Source organism: Quercus suber, unplaced genomic scaffold, assembly GCF_002906115.3.
Source record: "Quercus suber isolate HL8 unplaced genomic scaffold, Cork oak 2.0 scaffold_179, whole genome shotgun sequence".
Lineage (NCBI taxonomy): Eukaryota > Viridiplantae > Streptophyta > Magnoliopsida > Fagales > Fagaceae > Quercus > Quercus suber.
This window is the reverse complement of record NW_027069638.1, coordinates 237714-256362: the sequence shown is the minus strand read 5'-3', so window position 1 is coordinate 256362 and position 18649 is coordinate 237714. Positions and strand designations below refer to the sequence as shown.

At 32.5% G+C, this 18649-nt stretch overlaps 2 protein-coding genes across 6 annotated transcripts; one reads left to right on the top strand and one right to left on the bottom strand.

The window, feature by feature from the left end:
- Positions 1–1160: 1160 nt before the first annotated feature.
- Positions 1161–10200, top strand: LOC111991779 (nicotinate-nucleotide pyrophosphorylase [carboxylating], chloroplastic). 5 transcript variants are annotated; one of them, XM_065778304.1, is made up of 12 exons: positions 1186–1289; positions 1975–2151; positions 2421–2664; positions 2735–2883; positions 3046–3179; positions 3260–3323; positions 3435–3517; positions 5664–5747; positions 5845–5997; positions 6363–6539; positions 8093–8160; positions 10070–10200. In XM_065778304.1, exons 3-12 carry the CDS (start codon positions 2606–2608, stop codon positions 10164–10166), a joined length of 1068 nt encoding a protein of 355 aa, XP_065634376.1. In that variant the 5' UTR covers positions 1186–1289; positions 1975–2151; positions 2421–2605; the 3' UTR covers positions 10167–10200. The 5 variants fall into 5 exon arrangements, with proteins under 5 accessions (XP_065634377.1, XP_065634375.1, XP_023879354.2 ...); XM_065778305.1 differs by lacking the exon at positions 1975–2151 and having other exon boundaries at positions 1161–1289; positions 2744–2883; XM_065778303.1 differs by lacking the exon at positions 1975–2151 and having other exon boundaries at positions 1161–1289.
- A 6685-nt stretch (positions 10201–16885) lies between these two features.
- On the bottom strand, positions 16886–17955 carry LOC111991787 (aspartic proteinase CDR1). The gene is made up of 2 exons (XM_024023593.2): positions 17797–17955; positions 16886–17683 (listed from the first exon to the last, which is right to left on the bottom strand). Exons 1-2 carry the CDS (start codon positions 17953–17955, stop codon positions 16886–16888), a joined length of 957 nt encoding a protein of 318 aa, XP_023879361.2.
- Positions 17956–18649: the final 694 nt, after the last annotated feature.

Below are 18649 nucleotides of genomic sequence, written 5' to 3'. Positions count from 1 at the left end.
ACAATTGAAATATTAATATGTATGAGATACCACTTTTAAAGATTAATATCTTAGCTATTATTTATTATACACTGACTTTTTTTATTTTATTTTATTTTTTTTTCAAAAGAAGAGTTTCTCTCTCTCTGTGCAAAACAAAGGGATTATAACAAGAATTAGCTAGATAGAGGTAAGACTACACCACCTCTTCTTTACAATAAATGTTAAATTTAGATAATTTTTCATGCATATACACACCCTACATAAGAGATTATAACAAGAATTAGCTAGATAGGGGTAAAACTACACCACCTCTTTTCTACAATAAATGTTAAATTCAGATTATTTTTCATGCATATACACACACATGTAGCGTGCAACGCACATAACTTAAACTTGGTAGGGTGAAACTCACTCAAGTTTTAGTGCCTTCTTTCATGCTTTCAAGGACAAAAATTAAATTCTAATGTAAGTCTCTCTCTACTTTAAATTTTTAAATGTTTAATAATTTAGATTGTTCTTAATTATTGAATTGAGGTTTTACTTAAACACGATTTCAATTACTGTTCTGGATAATTTTTAACTATTAAATTCAAGGGTTTTCTATTTAAATATATGTGATTAATTGAGCCTTAAAATTCAATGTATTATTGAAAATCATTTTATATATATATATATATATATATTTTTAGGTTCCTCTACCATCTACCATCTTCCATTCAATATTATATATATATATATATATAGAGAGAGAGAGAGAGAGAGAGAGAGTGTGTGTTTGTGTGTGTATGTATGTGCGCATTTTATAATACCTTAATCTCACACAACATATATTTATTATATAACTTAAAATTTACATATAAATTTTGATTAAGCTATAAATCGCAGGACACGTAGCACTAAGTAGGTAATAAAAGTAAGTTTTATTTATTTATTGAAAAAATAATTAACTTGCTCCTTAAAATCATGGCCCAAATCTTTCTTTAAAAAAAAAAAAAAAAATTGATGGTACAAACAGACAAACCCTGAGCTGCGCCGTTAATACGTTGTGATCTGTAACATGCTCTTCGCTCCGGCCCCACTCTTATGTCATTCTTGGCGCCGCAGGCCCCACAATCTCACTTGAGGGTGTTGTTGTCATTTCCGAAAGTCACGTGCGAGTCAATTTGTCATTTAACCTTTTATTTCGGATAGCAGCAGGTGGATATTGAATTTAGTCTCTCTCCCATTGTTGATTGTTTTTTAAGGTTTTTGCTTCAGACTCTATATAATCAGTTAGGCCTCACACTCACTATCTGATTTCCAATCAGGTAAAACAAAAAATAAACACCTCTTGTGCCCATATTATAATCTTATCTTATGATGTTTATGATGAATTTTCTGAATATCTTATCAAAATTTTTTTTTTTATTGGAACTCAATAAATCATTTAGCATATTTCTTGCTTCTTTTCATACTCAAAACAAGAATCTATTATATATGTGTGTGTGAGAAATGGTTGTGAACAAAGAATTGAAAAAAGAAAAGAAAAAGTGCATGAGTTCGTGTGTGTTTATTAGTGTTTTGTTTGATTGAAGAACCATAGCTAGTATAAAGCTATAGAAATGATAAAGTTGTTCAATTCCACTGAAAACATTGTATGACACATTTGGCCAATGACATTTCCTCTCCTTGTATCACAGGGCAGAATTTACACACAAATTTTCTGCCTTGTGATGGCACCAAGTTGAACACTTAGTCTCTCTGCCAATTTGCTAACAGAAACTTAGAACAGTTTTGGTGAATAAAACAGGCAACTAGATCATATGAACTTATAGGGGGAAGTCTAATCTTTTTGTTATGCTTGATCATTGTAATTTACGATCTTGATGTACTCCTATCCATGTACACTCCCGGTGTACCTGGGTCTTTTTGATTAATGATATTTCGTTATTTATCAAAAAAAAAAAAAGTGCTTATAGGGGAAATCTCCCAACCTTTATTACTTTCTTACAGTGGATAAAGGAAATCAAGGTCCCTTAGCTCAAAAAACTCACTCAGGGTGCACTTGGCTGATTGCTTTTCACAACGCTACAGCATCTGTCATTAGGATACAAGAGCATACATTGTTTTTCTGTTCTAATTTTATGATAAGGTGGAGAGGTTATGGCTTATGGGTTCAAAACCCTCTAGGTGTGTGTAACTGTAATCTACCTATTAAAAAAATGTAAACCATTCTTGTGTAGTAGAATTTGCTCTAGGTAAGTGAGTTAAATTGTAGATAATTTTCCATACACAACTGGACACAATGGTTCTGTCCTTAAATGTCCAATACTACAATCTTTAGATAGGAAAGGAATTCTGAAAATAAAGCATTAATACTTTTGAATTTTTTTTTTTGGGTGGGGATAAAGGAAAAAAGTTGTTTATATACATGCCTTTTGGTAATTTTTTTTTTTCAGGAAATGGGCTTCACCTTGACTTTGTTGAATAAGAGACAAGCTATTAGTATAATCTTTTCTTGAAATTTTCTCATCACTCAAAAGAACATGAGTGGTGTTGTGTAATCGAAGATGCTTGACGAATAGAATAAAAGAGCTGAGCAAAACACTGCACACTTCTTAAGAGCGTCAAAAACAAACAATTAATGGCTCGGATCCTGTCTGTTTCTCCAATAGTTGTGCCTTGCTTATTTACAACATCAAGGTTTGTTTATGCATATATTTCTCAAGTATGTTTAGTAAATTTGTTGGTTCACCTTGTTTTAATTATCCAGACATTGCAGACGGATTGTTAGGGTGGCTGTAACTGCCAGAAATCCCAGCATATCATTTGAATCCATGGCTTTGAAGCCTCCATTGCACCCTACCTATGATTTGAAGGGAATCATCAACTTAGCCCTTGCTGAAGATGCCGGGGGTCAAGGTTTACCATTTAACAAATGAATATAATATCTGGTCTTATTTTGTTTCTGAGTCAAGGACTTTAGGCAGAGTCATTTTTTAATGATTTTTACGTTTTTAACATAGAAAAGGCTCATATAACCAACAGTAAATATTTAATAATGTATGATACTATTATTTATAGGGGATGTGACAAGTATGGCCACCATTCCTGTTGACATGGAAGTGGAAGCTAATTTCTTGGCAAAGGAAGATGGTATTATTGCTGGAATTGCACTTGCAGAGATGGTATTTCGTGAGGTTGATCCTTCTTTGAAGGTATAAAGGAACTGCAATATGTATGTAGTTTATTTTGGTTTGCATGCTTGGTCATTTTTAAAGGTACATTTTAATGTCAGGTGGAGTGGACTCAAAAAGATGGAGATTGTGTTCATAAAGGACTGCAGTTTGGAAAAGTTTACGGTAAGCCAAGAAGGCAAGAAGAAAAGGAATGATCAGTAACTTAGAAATTCCTTTAAAAAAAAAGTAAAAGAAAAAAAAAGAAGCTTATAATCCTTACCAATTTATGTGCAGGACGGGCGCACAACATTGTTGTAGCTGAAAGAGTAGCACTAAATTTTATGCAGAGGATGAGTGGAATAGCAACTCTAACAAAGGTATAGTTCTCTCCTTTCCCCCCCTGGTAAATGAAATTGATTAACAGGTTGCTATAATTTTTCACATGCATTTTTACTATAGCACATAAACTATTTCAATGTGAATCATGATTACTTGGATTGGGAAAAAATGCCAGCCTTTCGTGCCCATATGTGTAGCCTACTGTCATTGCTTGATCAGACTAATATTTAACCTACCCCTGCTTGGTAAGTGGTTATGGGGAGGAAGACTATTTCTGTAGATGTGTAGTTGTTAAATATGGGGTTTTGGGAGCTGGTTGGTATACTTTGGAAATGCGTAGGCCACACGGGTGTAGTCTATGGAAAGGAATTAGAGCTGACTGGGACAAGTTTCCCAATTTCATATACTTTAAAGTTGGGGATGGTAGGACAATCAGATTTTGTCCCAATGCGTTGTGTGTGATTTAGCATTAAAAGAAGTATACCTGGAATGATACTCAATTGTGTTGAATAAGGAAGCCTTGGTATCCATTTTGTTATATTCTAGAGAAGACAGAAATTCTTTTCAGAATCTCAGGGCCATTCATAAATTTCATGATTGGGCACTAGATGGGATAGAATTTCTGATGGATTCTTTATGTTCTCGGATTTCTCTTTCCAAAGGGGATGATTGCATGAGATAGAGACCTTATAGTTCTGAACTTTGGTATGTGTAGTGTTTGATTTTACCATGAATTCCTGGGAGGTGCTAGTAAAAGGTCTTTCCCGTGGGCCATGGAGGTGTCTCTGGAATAATAAGATACCTAAAATGGTGGCTTTCTATGTGTGGACTACAGTGTTGGGTAAGATTTTAACCATAGATAACTAAATCAAAAGGAAAACGGTGTTGGTTAACCAGTGTTGCATGTATATGGCTAGTGGGGTTTCATCTATGGATGATTTATTGCGCCATCGACTTGTTGTGCTTGAGTTATGGTGTTTTGGGTGGATTGGGTGATGCTGCCTTATTGTGATATATGTCTTCTCTTGTTGGATATGGATGTATAGAAAGCATCAAAACAGTAGTCTGTTGTCTGTGACCCTTCATTGTATTATGTGGTTAATTTGGAGGGAGTGGAATAATTGATAGAGTGGAGAGACCTGTATTGGAAATTAAGTCTTTTTTTTTTTTTTTGTGTGTGTGTGCGCCCACTCTTTATTAGATTGGTGCACAATTTTTTTTTTTTTTTTTTTTTTTGGGGGGGGGGGGGTGGGTATGGGGGTTCCTGTTAATCTACAGTTGATTTCATGGATATGTTGAATCTTTGATTGTAATTCTATTGAAGCTTCTTTCTAAGAGCTTCCTTTTAATTTATATTTCCACCTTACTTATTTTGATAAGTAATAAGTTTATTGATATCAAAAAGGGGAGCACTCTAGTACACAGGGAGTGTACAAGGGGTCAACAATCAAGAACAAAAATTACAAGAATCTAGGAAATCAAGAAAAGATGAAAATGATTGGTTTTGCAATGCAGCCAACCAATCCATTAAAGTTCTAAAGAAAAATAGCTTCAAGTCTGAAATTGATTTCTCCTTATCTTCAAAGCACCTACTATTTCTCTCTCTCCGAAGACACCATAATAAGCAATGGGGAACAATCAATCATATATACCCATTTCAATGACAACCAAATCTGCCTTGCCAACATGCTAAAAGCCCCATTACAGACTGCGGTATAACCCAGCTCACTCCAAACAATCCAAACACCATAGCCCACATATCCATTGCAACCGGACAATGAAGAAAAAGATGATCAACCGATTCACTACATAGGACAAATTGTATTTTGAGAAGTACTTGATCTCTATATCTTTTCTTGAAGTTTTACAATTTTTCCTTGGTGGCTCATCTGTCAAGTTTTAGGTTTTAAGTTGGGTGATAACAAAATATGGGTCTCATATAGCACATATGATTAAAAAATATGATCATACATAATTTTTGTTGAGTGGCTAAAGATTGAACAAGGTATATTCTAATTATTTAAATTTTTGAATCTTATATAAATATCCAAATTAGATGTTAGATTTATAGTACAACAATTTAAGGCAAACTGAACTGAGCTAAATCTTATTGGCATACATAATCACTGACAGATGTGTAAAGCCTGAAGGAGATATTTATGGTCATGTTCTTGTTTTCTGCAGGAAATGGCAGATGCTGCATACCCTGCATGTGTTTTAGAGACAAGGAAAACTGCTCCAGGTTTACGTTTGGTGGATAAGTGGGCGGTATAGATCATTTCGTTGCTTTTACTTGAATGTTAACAATTCTCATCCAATTTCTGTTCAAATTTTTTTTTGACCTTGTAGTATTCTGTCATTATAGGTACTGATTGGTGGAGGGAGGAACCATAGAATGGGTTTATTTGATATGGTATTGATAAAAGATAATCACATATCAATAGCTGGAGGCATCACGAATGCCGTGAAATCTGTTGACTTGTATTTAGAGCAGAAGAACCTTAAAATGGAAGTTGAGGTAGTATTCTCTACCTTTAAAATTTAAACAGTTTTTAAAGTACGTCAAGTATCTACAAGCAACAGTAAAAATTGTGAAGTTTCTTTATTCTATTTGTTTCTTGGTTGCATTTAAGTGAAGTGTTCATCAATGATTTGTTTAATATCAACTTTGTATTTAATGTGTCCTCCCATTTATTTTGTCAAGCTTTCCAGCAGATTTCTCTCTCTCTCAATGATTTGTTCAAATTTCTCTCTCTCTCTCTCTAAAGTTTTTAAAGTGTGTGTGTGTAACATCTGTCTATTTCACATGCATGTGCAGAATTTGTTTTGGCAGGAACTATGGTTGTTACAACACAATTTTTATTTATTTAATTATCCCCACAGGTTGAAACTAGGACACTTGAGGAAGTACATGAGGTGTTACATTATGCAGCTCAAACAAAGACTTCCTTGACTCGGATAATGTTGGATAACATGGTTGTGCCACTACCAAATGGAGATGTAGATGTATCTATGCTTAAAGAAGCTGTGAATTTGATTAATGGGAAGTTTGAGACTGAGGTGACTAATATTCCAAGTTATTCGTTTATTTTTGGTCAAAATATGATTTTGGTCAGTGAACTCTGTTTCAGGAATCAATGTCATTCCTAAACTATTCATTGTTCCAATTCTGTCCTCGAAGTTAAAAGCACTTCGATGCTATCTTTACATTGCTTTACTGTTACCATGCAAATCATAAATCACTAATGTGGTAGACATTTATTTTGTACACATATCTTTATAATATTGTCATGGCACATTAAACATGTTACTCTCATGAAATTAGGACATTCAAAGGTTACTTAACAAAAAAAGAAACTAGGACATACAGAGGCACAAAACCAAATTTACACCAAGTATTAGTAATATAGATTAGGTAGGTCCACTCATTGGGAAGCACAATTTATTTATTTATTTACTCTCTTTTTATGTTAAATTAAAAATCTCCATTTCTTTCAATTTTGTGGGACAATCATGGACTGACATACACATCAACATTATAAGGATGTGTATGAAAAAGAATCTCACATCAGCAATTGTTGTTTGCATAGTTGGTAATTGATGCAATTTGAATGACTGAAACAATTGATGGTTCATGGAAGAAATTGGGAATGACATGTAGTTCAGTACCAAAATCTTTGTGTATTATGTTAGCTGTGGAATTAACTGGAACTGTAACTGATATCTATCTTCCAGTTAGATTATTTATTTTTCTTAAGGAAAAAAAAAATGCTGATATTGTCTAGTTTACCATGCTTTCACCCATGTGCATAAATATTTCTCTGACTAGCACAAATGAAAGAGAGGTACTTTGTCTATTCAGTTCTGTGATCTCTTATATAGGTGTATTCTATGACTAACATGAACTCAAAGCTTCAGGCATGATCTTTACACTTCCTTAGCGACATTCTACATTTCCCTCATTCTCATGCTATTACCTCAATGTAATGGCTCTTCATGGTTAATTGAAGCCTGTGAGGAGAGGTGCAACAATAACAATTTGTCATCGCTGAATAACTGCTTCATTATCTTGTCATTGTCATTCAAGCCCTAACCCCATGATTTGATTTTTTGCGTTATTTTTCCATTACTTCAAATCTAGGGTCCATTTGGATAGCACTTATTGTTGCTGAAAGTTTATAAAAACTGATTGTTGCTGAAAACACTGTAGCAAAATAATTTTTAAATGTGTGAATAGTGTTGTGGGACCCACTTTTAATATTAAATATTGCGTGAACAGTGCGTGAACAGTGCACGCACAATGAATTTTGTCCCCCAAAGTCAAAAAAGCCAGCCAAAAAAAAAAAGGGAGAAAACGTGAAACTGAAAACGTGCCGCAACTAAACGTGCAATCCAAACCGGGTCCTAGTTTAACCAGCACTCATTTCCTCATCATCATTGTTATTGGCTTAGAGCATCGATTGCAATATTCTTTGTTACCATATATTATGAACTCTATCTTGTAATTGCATGATAATAACTTCTAGATGAATTGATGATAACTTCTAAGATGAATTACTTATTGTGCACCTTTTTCAAAGCTAATTAGGGGTTGGTTTGTTTCATGGTGACAGGCATCAGGCAATGTTACTCTTGAAACAATACACAAAATTGGACAAACTGGAGTGACCTATATTTCCAGGTACTGTTGCAACTCTTAATCCTTAATTACCAAAAACAGACCATAGAGTTGTTTTTTTATAGGAGCTATGCTGTTCAACTTGTCCAATGGAGATTATCTAATTGACAAGAGCAACAGGTTGTGTATAGAAGTTACAACTCACTAAAGGGGGTGTACTCCTTTTGAAGTGAGACATAGTGTGATTCCGTAAATTGTCATGTTGCTGCATAAGGAATAGCTAGTTCCATTGATAATGGAGATGTTTCACCAATGATGGAGGCCAAGGGGAGGCAATCAACTTCCCCCGACTGCACGCAAAACCCCATAAGTGCCTATTACAACCCCCTCCCCAAAACCATTTAGCAAAAAAAAGAAAAACCCCCCAAATCGAGCTCAAAAATCAATTAGGGTTAGGATTTAGTCCTAGAATTCTATGTAAGCGTGTTATTGTACTCCTACGAGTACAAGTTTATGATGAATAAAATTTCTATTGAGATTTTTCCAATGACTTGGTTCTAATTCCAGGCAACCCTAAGTGCTGGATTTCTAGATTTCCTATCCCTGCTTTGTGCGGAATCCAAGCAAATCCTAAGTGCTGATTCTTAGATTATTTTATTTTCTGCTTTGTTTTCCTAAAATTTCTTGAAGAATTTTGTTTTGCATCAATTTGGAATTTTGGATTACAGTGTTCAGCGTTTTTTTTATAGGAGCATTCATTGTTCTACATCATGGGATCCACTCCCTCCCCAAACCCAAATCCAATGTTCTTGTTTATTATAAGCATTTGTGGGACCTGCATTTTAAACTCAAAAAAAGGAAAAGAAAAGAAAAGAACAATGGTTTTCCACACCCAAGCCAGTGCAGCCACTTAGAAAAATTTGTCAGTTTTTCTTTTTCCTAAATTCTGCTGCCCACCTCTGTCATGCTTTCAATGGTTTTTGCTATAAAACCAAAATTTTGAATAATTGAAAGAGATAAAGTTTAGATGCTCAGATGCTCTAAATTTTTTAAAACAATCAAAGCACAAAGAAGACTTTTCACGTTCTATATTGATATATTTTTTCAATGTACTTTTTAAGTAATCAAATTACATAACTTTTATGCATAGATTGATCACTTGAGTTAACTTCTTGTTAAGTGTAAACTATACATATCAATTATTTTTTATAATTATTTTAATTTTATGAAATTTATACTTGTATGTATATACTTGAGAAAAAGAATTATAATTTACATTTATTATATATTTTTCATGAAAATTACATATCTTTTTTGATCATATAGATTTCTATTTTTAAAATTATTTTTATTTTTATTCTCCCCTGACTAAAATCCTAGCTTTCTTAGAGTGTACCACTGCATTTGAACCTAAGCTTTCTCCATGGGAAGAACTGGGTAATGCCACTGGGGCTCTTGGCTGCATTGTTTGTGAAAGTATTTCTCATAAATTAGGATGTTATGTTGGTGTGAGCTTAGTGGCACAACTGCTGATTGACAGGGTGTACTGTCGCTTCATGTCAGTGTCATGGCATAGGAGAGTCACATATTTGGTGATAAACTTTATGTCTAGAATGATGGAAATTAGTTGAATTTACTTTTGAACACGGTTAGTATTTTTAGAATATGGGAAAGCATAGCATGGGATAGGATTGCAAATCTACCTCCGATTATAAATACAGTCCATAATAACTACTATAGAAATGCATGCATTACACGGGGTGCCAGTGTCACTGGTTTCATTTTCTTTTTGGTTAGAAGTTGAATCTGATTCACTTCATATATAATTAGTAACACTGAAGGTTGGAGACACAGCTTGTTATATTAATCAAAGTATTTTGTTCTTAATAGTACTCGCCATCAATTTCAAGCTACTAATGATACTAATATTCATAGTATGATTTACACTATTCCGCTTGATTTTGTTTTGCAGCGGTGCATTAACACATTCTGTAAAAGCACTTGACATCTCCCTCAAGATTGATACAGAGTTGGCCCTTTTAGTTGGAAGACGTACAAATCGAGCTTGACTGTCCTTCATATCACTCTTTTTTTTTTTTTTTTTTTTGGGGGNGGCCAATATAGTTGAGTCCCTATACATTTCAAGAGTGACATGTTCAACCTTAGCTCCAAGCAATAATTTTTCTCATGCATCTTGTATAGGCATCATCTCTCACACAATATATGAAGTTCACACATTTATGGGGTACACATGTTGTAAGAAAGATCCCAGGTCCTAGGGGCAAACCATTAAGAACTCTAGGAACTGTGCTGGGCATCCCTTGATTAGTGCTGTAGAGGTACAGTTACATTAGTATGCTGTCTGTACATGCATGTGAGCTCAATAGCTCATGGCCCTAAACACAAACCACGCCCTCTATTTAAAAAGGTCATAATTGTATTTTCAAATTATATTCTACTTGGATAATTTTAACTATGAAGTTCTAATTCAAACTCTTGTTTAGTTTAAACAGCAAGTAGTTAAGCTTTAACGGTAACTCGTTTAACTAAGAAACATGCTTTGTTATGGAAGACTATAAAATTAAGGGTAAATTACAAATTAAACTCCTAAAGTTTGGAGTGCTTAGATTTTACACCCTAAAATTTTAAAATTTAGATTTTACCTCGTGAATTTGGGGGTGTTCGGATATTACACCCTAACGTTTTAAAATTTGGATTTTACATCCTAAAGTTTCAGAATTTTGGACTGTAAAATTTAAACACTCCCAAATTTTAGAAGGTAAAATCCAAATTCTAAAACGTTAGGGTGTAAAATTTAAGCACTTCCAAACATTAGGGAGATAAAATCTAAATTATGAAATCTCAGAGTATAAAATCTAAATACCCACTCCTAAACTGTAGGAGTATAATTTGTAAGTTACTCTAAAATTAAATCCTGGAAACAAGCTTGGTTGGTTCCCACATGCCACAGCTAAGAGAGAGCATTTACTCTCAAATCAATTTATATTGACTTTGGGGTTATTTATTATCCTTATCTGGTTTTGAATTGATACTCCGTACATAGCAGTGATGGGTAATCTTTGCTCTATCATGGTCCCTCCTTTATGTCAATTCGAAGAGTTTTCCCTCAATAAAAGGATAATAAAAGGATAGAGGTCCTATAACTAAAAGAGTTTCAGGCATTCAGCCTACCACCATTGGAGCCTTTCATTATTTTTCCAATACAATACAGACGTCTTTGACACAAAAAATTGATGGGAAATCTATTTAGCATCAATGTTTATAAACCTACAGGTGTATTGGTCTCTCTATCTTTCATAATGTCATGTTGATAAGAGTTAGTATTTCCTTTTTCATTTTTGTAGAAGCGTGGAATCTAAAAACTACTCTCATTTGTGTCCCTCAATGGGTACTATCATAGCCGCCCTAATTGCACTATGACATATATGAGTGAACCACGTAACTGAGAAAAGAGCATGTCTATGTCTTTAAAAGGTTTTGTCTTGCCTATCAAAAAAAAAAAATTCACTTTAATTCTTTAACTTGTATTAATTTCTAACGTAATCCTTTGAATTCACCGACATCATACCATATGGATGGACCCCTTTTGTGCTCAGAACTACTTTGCTTATTCAATAAATTGCTCCAACACAGCTTTCTATCTTTCTGCATAGCTTCCATACTTTTATTATTACGGTATGGAAGCTATTTATTGAGAGAAGAGAGAGAAGCTTAATAAAATATATACATACATATATATATATATATATATATCATATATTTAGCTATGGCACCATCACTGCAGCATGCTATTTAAGTATTGGTAGTGCTAAAAATAGCAAGTTAGTACCACCAATGTAGATGCTCTAATATAGTATTTCAAGCCACCCACCTCCCCACCTCTTTAATCATTACAGAAACTCACAGTAAGTTTGATATCTTAAGATCTTGATCTCAATCTCAATCTCATACACATAGGAAATGCAAGTTCTTGAAACGACAGAGTTGGAAATTTTAAAAACTCACTTTTTCTAGGCACAACTTTGCCAACTTTAAAATCAATTTTAAAGTATTCCTAAATAAAAAACTCCATTATTAAGTGAGAAATTACGAAATACAAAGAAACTCCATTATGGCATTTCATTTTTGAAATGGTTTCGATTTATTTACGATTTTGCCATTTCCCACACTCCCTGTTCCCGCATTTTCACTAGTCCCGAGATTGCAGGATGAACTAGAACCCTTCAGACTTTTCTTATATCTTTTTATTTGATGATTTTGCTGTTAAATTACATATATTTTTTATATATACTCTATGGTTGCAAAATTTTAAGAAAATCAAAAATAGATAACTATATCATCAATTAAAGGTTTAAATTTTAAGTTTTTATAATCTTAAATTATGCATAAAATATATGTTTATAGATGGAATAATAATTAACATATGATTTGAACAAAATTTAAGATGCATGTTTTGAACATAAAAAACATGCAATTGAATAATTAAATTTAAAAATATATAACCTTGTTAAGTTTTTAGTAGGAGTTAAAGGATTTCTTTCCAAATTAGTTTGGGGAGAGAAATTTTATCCTGAATTGAATAACTTTCAGAATTTTGAAGTGGCTTCAAAAGTTTGTACATCTTAAAATGGTGAAAGTATTTTATTTATTTATTTATCTTAGGTAAAAACTTACAAAGAAGAAAATAAAATCATATTCCCACCCAAAAAAAAAAATCTTAACCATAAGGTTCTTTATTATTATTATTTTTTAGAAACAATCATAATGTTTTTTTTAGAAGTAGGTAATTTGAAATCTAGATGTCTCCACTCTCCATACAAATATTAGGAAGAATGAACCAATTCAGTTACAAGCTCTTAGCACCATAACATTATTTATTATGACTGAAATGAGTACACATTTTGAGTACCACTTTATAGGTGCTAATTAAAAAAAACACCGCCCACCCAAACATTTGTTTTGAATTGATTATTTATTTATTTATTATTATTATTATTTTTTTACCAGTAATGAAAACAACGTTCTATATATTTGTCATTAAATAAAACATTATGAAAAAAGTTTTTAAAATCGGATATGAAGAGAAATACTAATAACCCTAATAGTTAACTTGANATATTTAGCTATGGCACCATCACTGCAGCATGCTATTTAAGTATTGGTAGTGCTAAAAATAGCAAGTTAGTACCACCAATGTAGATGCTCTAATATAGTATTTCAAGCCACCCACCTCCCCACCTCTTTAATCATTACAGAAACTCACAGTAAGTTTGATATCTTAAGATCTTGATCTCAATCTCAATCTCATACACATAGGAAATGCAAGTTCTTGAAACGACAGAGTTGGAAATTTTAAAAACTCACTTTTTCTAGGCACAACTTTGCCAACTTTAAAATCAATTTTAAAGTATTCCTAAATAAAAAACTCCATTATTAAGTGAGAAATTACGAAATACAAAGAAACTCCATTATGGCATTTCATTTTTGAAATGGTTTCGATTTATTTACGATTTTGCCATTTCCCACACTCCCTGTTCCCGCATTTTCACTAGTCCCGAGATTGCAGGATGAACTAGAACCCTTCAGACTTTTCTTATATCTTTTTATTTGATGATTTTGCTGTTAAATTACATATATTTTTTATATATACTCTATGGTTGCAAAATTTTAAGAAAATCAAAAATAGATAACTATATCATCAATTAAAGGTTTAAATTTTAAGTTTTTATAATCTTAAATTATGCATAAAATATATGTTTATAGATGGAATAATAATTAACATAGATTTGAACAAAATTTAAGATGCATGTTTTGAACATAAAAAACATGCAATTGAATAATTAAATTTAAAAATATATAACCTTGTTAAGTTTTTAGTAGGAGTTAAAGGATTTCTTTCCAAATTAGTTTGGGGAGAGAAATTTTATCCTGAATTGAATAACTTTCAGAATTTTGAAGTGGCTTCAAAAGTTTGTACATCTTAAAATGGTGAAAGTATTATTTATTTATTTATCTTAGGTAAAAACTTACAAAGAAGAAAATAAAATCATATTCCCACCCAAAAAAAAAAATCTTAACCATAAGGTTCTTTATTATTATTATTTTTTAGAAACAATCATAATGTTTTTTTTAGAAGTAGGTAATTTGAAATCTAGATGTCTCCACTCTCCATACAAATATTAGGAAGAATGAACCAATTCAGTTACAAGCTCTTAGCACCATAACATTATTTATTATGACTGAAATGAGTACACATTTTGAGTACCACTTTATAGGTGCTAATTAAAAAAAACACCGCCCACCCAAACATTTGTTTTGAATTGATTATTTATTTATTTATTTATTATTATTATTATTTTTTACCAGTAATGAAAACAACGTTCTATATATTTGTCATTAAATAAAACATTATGAAAAAAGTTTTTAAAATCGGATATGAAGAGAAATACTAATAACCCTAATAGTTAACTTGGACATAGGTTATTCTTTATTGCCTAATTTAATACTAGTTAATCTAATAGTTAACCAGTAAAAGTCAAACTGGTAAGAATACACCATTTTTCACAATAAATTTTATAATTGTTTTATTTTTAGAATCAATTTTATAATTGTTAACTTGGCAAGTTATTAATTTCAAATGAACCCACTAATTTATAAACAAACAAAGTGATGTAGGAAGGAGAAAATAAAAGAGCTGGGATTCAATACTCGCTTATACTAAAAACTGATTGATGTCTTGGTTTGATAATAAAAAGTCATCATCAAGAGCGAACATCATAAGTTAAAACTCTCTTTAAAAAAAATTATGTTGTTTTCTCTTTCCTAACGGATTTAGGATTTTAACTTGAAAAGGCAAATAAATCCTAATTCAGCTAAATAAGAGAAAACAAAATTGTCTAGATTTGAATTTGACAACACTCTCACTATTTTTGATGAGTACACATAATATTTTTCCATTGGCTATGATCCGTATAGCAATATGAGATTGGCCTCCATGATGAAAAGGATGAATTATTTCCTAGACATGAGATTAGGAAAAAAGAATCAATATGTTTTAGAATTTCCTGATTACCTTTGTGTCACTCCTCCGTTTGGCCTAGGACATTAGCCTACTGATTAAGATTTAATGAAAAAAAGAATAAAGAGTTAGATATCGCTTTTTTTTTTTTTTTCTTTTTTTCTTATTGGTAAGGCAAAAGGGCTCCCATATGATCCAATTCGCATTTTTTTTTTCTCTTATTGGTAAGGCAAAAGGGCTCCCACATGATCAAGCATGGTGAGACCCACTTTTACTATGACTTTCTAGAGTCTTGGTGGGATTGCAAGGGAGGAATAAAAAGAAAAGAAAAAAAAAATCGATTATGGATTTCTAAACTTTCTAATTTTTTTTTTAAAAATAAGTCTTTAGTAAAAAAAATTCCAAATATATTTTTTGATTTGAAATTAGAAAATTAAAAAAAAGCATTGTTTGGGTGGATTTAATAGCGCAATTATATTTGAGCAAAAGTTAATGCACACATGTTATTTGATGGAGTGAAAGCTACCAAATGGTCAGAATGAAAGGAGGCTGTAGCGGAGCTAACCAAGCTTGCCTCAACGAAAAGAATAGCACCTGGTGATTTTACAGAAGTTTTTACTTTTATGGTTGACAATTCAATGTTATTTGATGGGTTTGTGTTTGGGTTGTGGGTGATTTGGGGTGGGGCTGCTGGCTTTTTGATTCTTCTTCACTGGTGGTGGTGGTGGTGGTGGTGGTGCTTGAAGATAATGAAGAATAGAGAAAAAATAATAAATAAATGAATTGTTTATTGTAATAGATAGATTATTTTATTGTATTGTTTATGTTATTTATTTGTGTTGAAAGCTAAAATAAAACCATTAATGTTAAATGTTTTATAAAGTAAGAAGGTAAAATAGATAAAATGGATTTTGGTAGAGCTAAATAGCTAAAATTATTACTCCACTAATGTGGATGCTCTTATTGTTTTTTTTTTCAAAATTTATGTGGCTTTGTTGAATGAATTTATACTTAATTGAGTGCAAGATATCTAAGGGTCATTATAAACTACATTGCTTTTGCCCAATGCATTACTGAAGTTTCTAATGTCATCAACTAGTCATGATCTTATGTATTACCTACCTTCTTAGAACATGTTTCTTCTCATTCATTGATTGCAAATTGTGCTTGTGACTGGTGGGCTTTGGCAATATCTTGAATGAGCAGTAATGAGGTTTATATGTTACATCTGCCATATATAGGCTGGTTATTATTGGATTTAAGTCTGTTTGAAATCCAAGTGGTGATTTACAAATAAATTGTAGTGGGGTACAAATTCCACCTACACCAAAAACTAATCTGTCTTGGCTTAATATAAAGCATAATCATCATGGAATGGACACTAAATTGAAATTCGATTATATATGGTGACACCAAGGTCATTTGTTGTAATGTTGGGTATTTGTGGAAGGATGATATTAAGGGCAATTTCCTTACGCTATAGGAAGATTTTGGTGCTCGAAGAACTCGAGAAACCCTCATTGGTTAAAAAAGAAAACGTGAATGAATATTGGGTTTGAATCATGTAATGACTCCCTAACCCCAAGAGAAAAGAAATTAAGGTGAATGTTAAGACTTCTTATTTTATTTTGTTTTAATTATTTGAGTCATTCTAATTAAATTGACAGAGCTTTGGGACAAAAAACATTTCACTTGTTCCAACATCAAATAAGAATCGATAATTTATCTGATGAATTGCCCCTAAAATATTTACCCCTTGTGTTTAGAAGTAGGAATGATCGTCAAGCAATACACATTCTCATAAACTGATTTGAAGAGTTTATGAGAACCAATCTCAAGTTTTGCTCCGAGAAATTTAATTGCTAATGGCGGAAATTGTTGATATTCAGTTGGTTGGACATTATAGCAAAGGTCATACATCATGCCAGTATTCGCCATAGGACTCCAGTTATATGCCCGTAAGTATCTAACTATTGCATTTCTGATAGTATTATATGCATTAGGAACAAGTAAAGTAATTGTTGTTCCTGAATCAATAATAAACCCTCCACTGGAATCAACTCTCACTTGAAGCTCTGCTGGATCTATTCGAAGCTTCCTTCCATCCAACCAAATACTCAACACTTCCACATTGTAGTGATTTTGGCCGGGTATTAATGGTGTTCTTTGTACAGTTGCTTGACCATTTCCACTAATTTGTGCATCACTGCCAAAATGTAAGTATGTGAAGGGATTTTGTTCAATGATCCAATCAGAAAGGCAATATGAGAAACGTAGGTCAGTGTCATCTTTTAGTTGCTTTAGGATTGATCGTTCTCCAGGTCCAAGACCAAATATCCCCGCTACTTTATTTGACTCTCCCATATATCGACTAAATTGTATATTTTCATTGAATAAGCCAACCCCAAAAATTAAATTTTCATAGGTTTCACATGCCCCCTCACTTGTAGGGAATTTGAATGTTTCACCTGATAGATAACCCGTAGTGTGACTACCATCAAAATAGCGACGATCAAAAATGCATTTGTTTTGTTCTCTCGACATATTCTAGGAACACAAATGGGATGATCACAATGCACATAATTATATGTCATGGACTCTTGGTACTTCAAATTTCCAACAATTAGGGGGAAACATATATGGCATCCTTCACCTTGAACCCATGTTTCATCGGAACCAGTATCAACAGCCAATAGTTCAGAGTATGGTGGTGTGCCAAATTCAATGTTAGCTACATAGAAACTTCCAAAATTGTGCACCATTGGACGTAGTACTTTAATGCCTTGCTTTGTAGAGTTGATCACATTTGCAAAATTCATGGATTGAAAATGAAGGGCTCGAGTTTTAGAAAGGTCAACCATTCTATTGTGTTTTTCCGGTTGACTTAAATTTTTGGGAAAGAGCACTAAATCAATGGAATATCTTGGGATGAGCTTGATGCTAAAGCCATTTGTTCCAAGACAAATGAGCATGTGAAAGAGCAAAGTAAATAAGAACCAAAATACAATTGGAACATCATAAAGGCTTCTAGTACCCATTGTTTGGTTCTTTAGTTATGTGTTAGAAATATGTCATAGGCTATATATATAGATAAAAGTTGAAATCATGACTCAAATTGGTGCATTAACTTGGCAATAATGGTTCTCTCTCTGGAAGGAAATTTATTTAAAGGTTTGTTGAAGGGTGCAAGTTTCTAATCGAATAAGCTTTCCAATCCCGTTTTATGAGTTTTCCATCTTATCTATATTATTCTATATTAAAAGTCAAAATTAAGAGAAAATCTAATTAAATTTCAAATTGATTTTCAATTAGAGTCTAATTTTGTACCACGTGTTCCATCTAATATAAGTTTTTAAATTTTTGTGCCAAGTGAATTAATTCAGTGTAAAAATTTAGTTTCAATTAGAGTTTAATTTTGTGTCACGTGTCTCATCTAATCTAAATTTTTAAATTTTTATGCCAAGTGAGTTAATTCAATGTAGAAAATAATGAATTCAATATAAATAAACCATA

What these genes read in the sequence shown, in the direction of transcription:
- LOC111991779 (XM_065778303.1), top strand. Translation starts at nt 2,606, where the DNA reads ATGGCTCGGATCCTGTCTGTTTCTCCAATAGTTGTGCCTTGCTTATTT. An exon ending in GTTTGGTGGATAAGTGGGCG is followed by an intron (nt 5,748 to 5,844) that starts GTATAGATCATT and finishes CTGTCATTATAG; the next exon opens with GTACTGATTGGTGGAGGGAG. An exon ending in ATGGGAAGTTTGAGACTGAG is followed by an intron (nt 6,540 to 8,092) that starts GTGACTAATATT and finishes TCATGGTGACAG; the next exon opens with GCATCAGGCAATGTTACTCT.
- LOC111991787 (XM_024023593.2), bottom strand. Translation starts at nt 17,955, where the DNA reads ATGAATTTTGCAAATGTGATCAACTCTACAAAGCAAGGCATTAAAGTA. An exon ending in CTGGTTCCGATGAAACATGG is followed by an intron (nt 17,684 to 17,796) that starts GTTCAAGGTGAA and finishes TTGTGTTCCTAG; the next exon opens with AATATGTCGAGAGAACAAAA.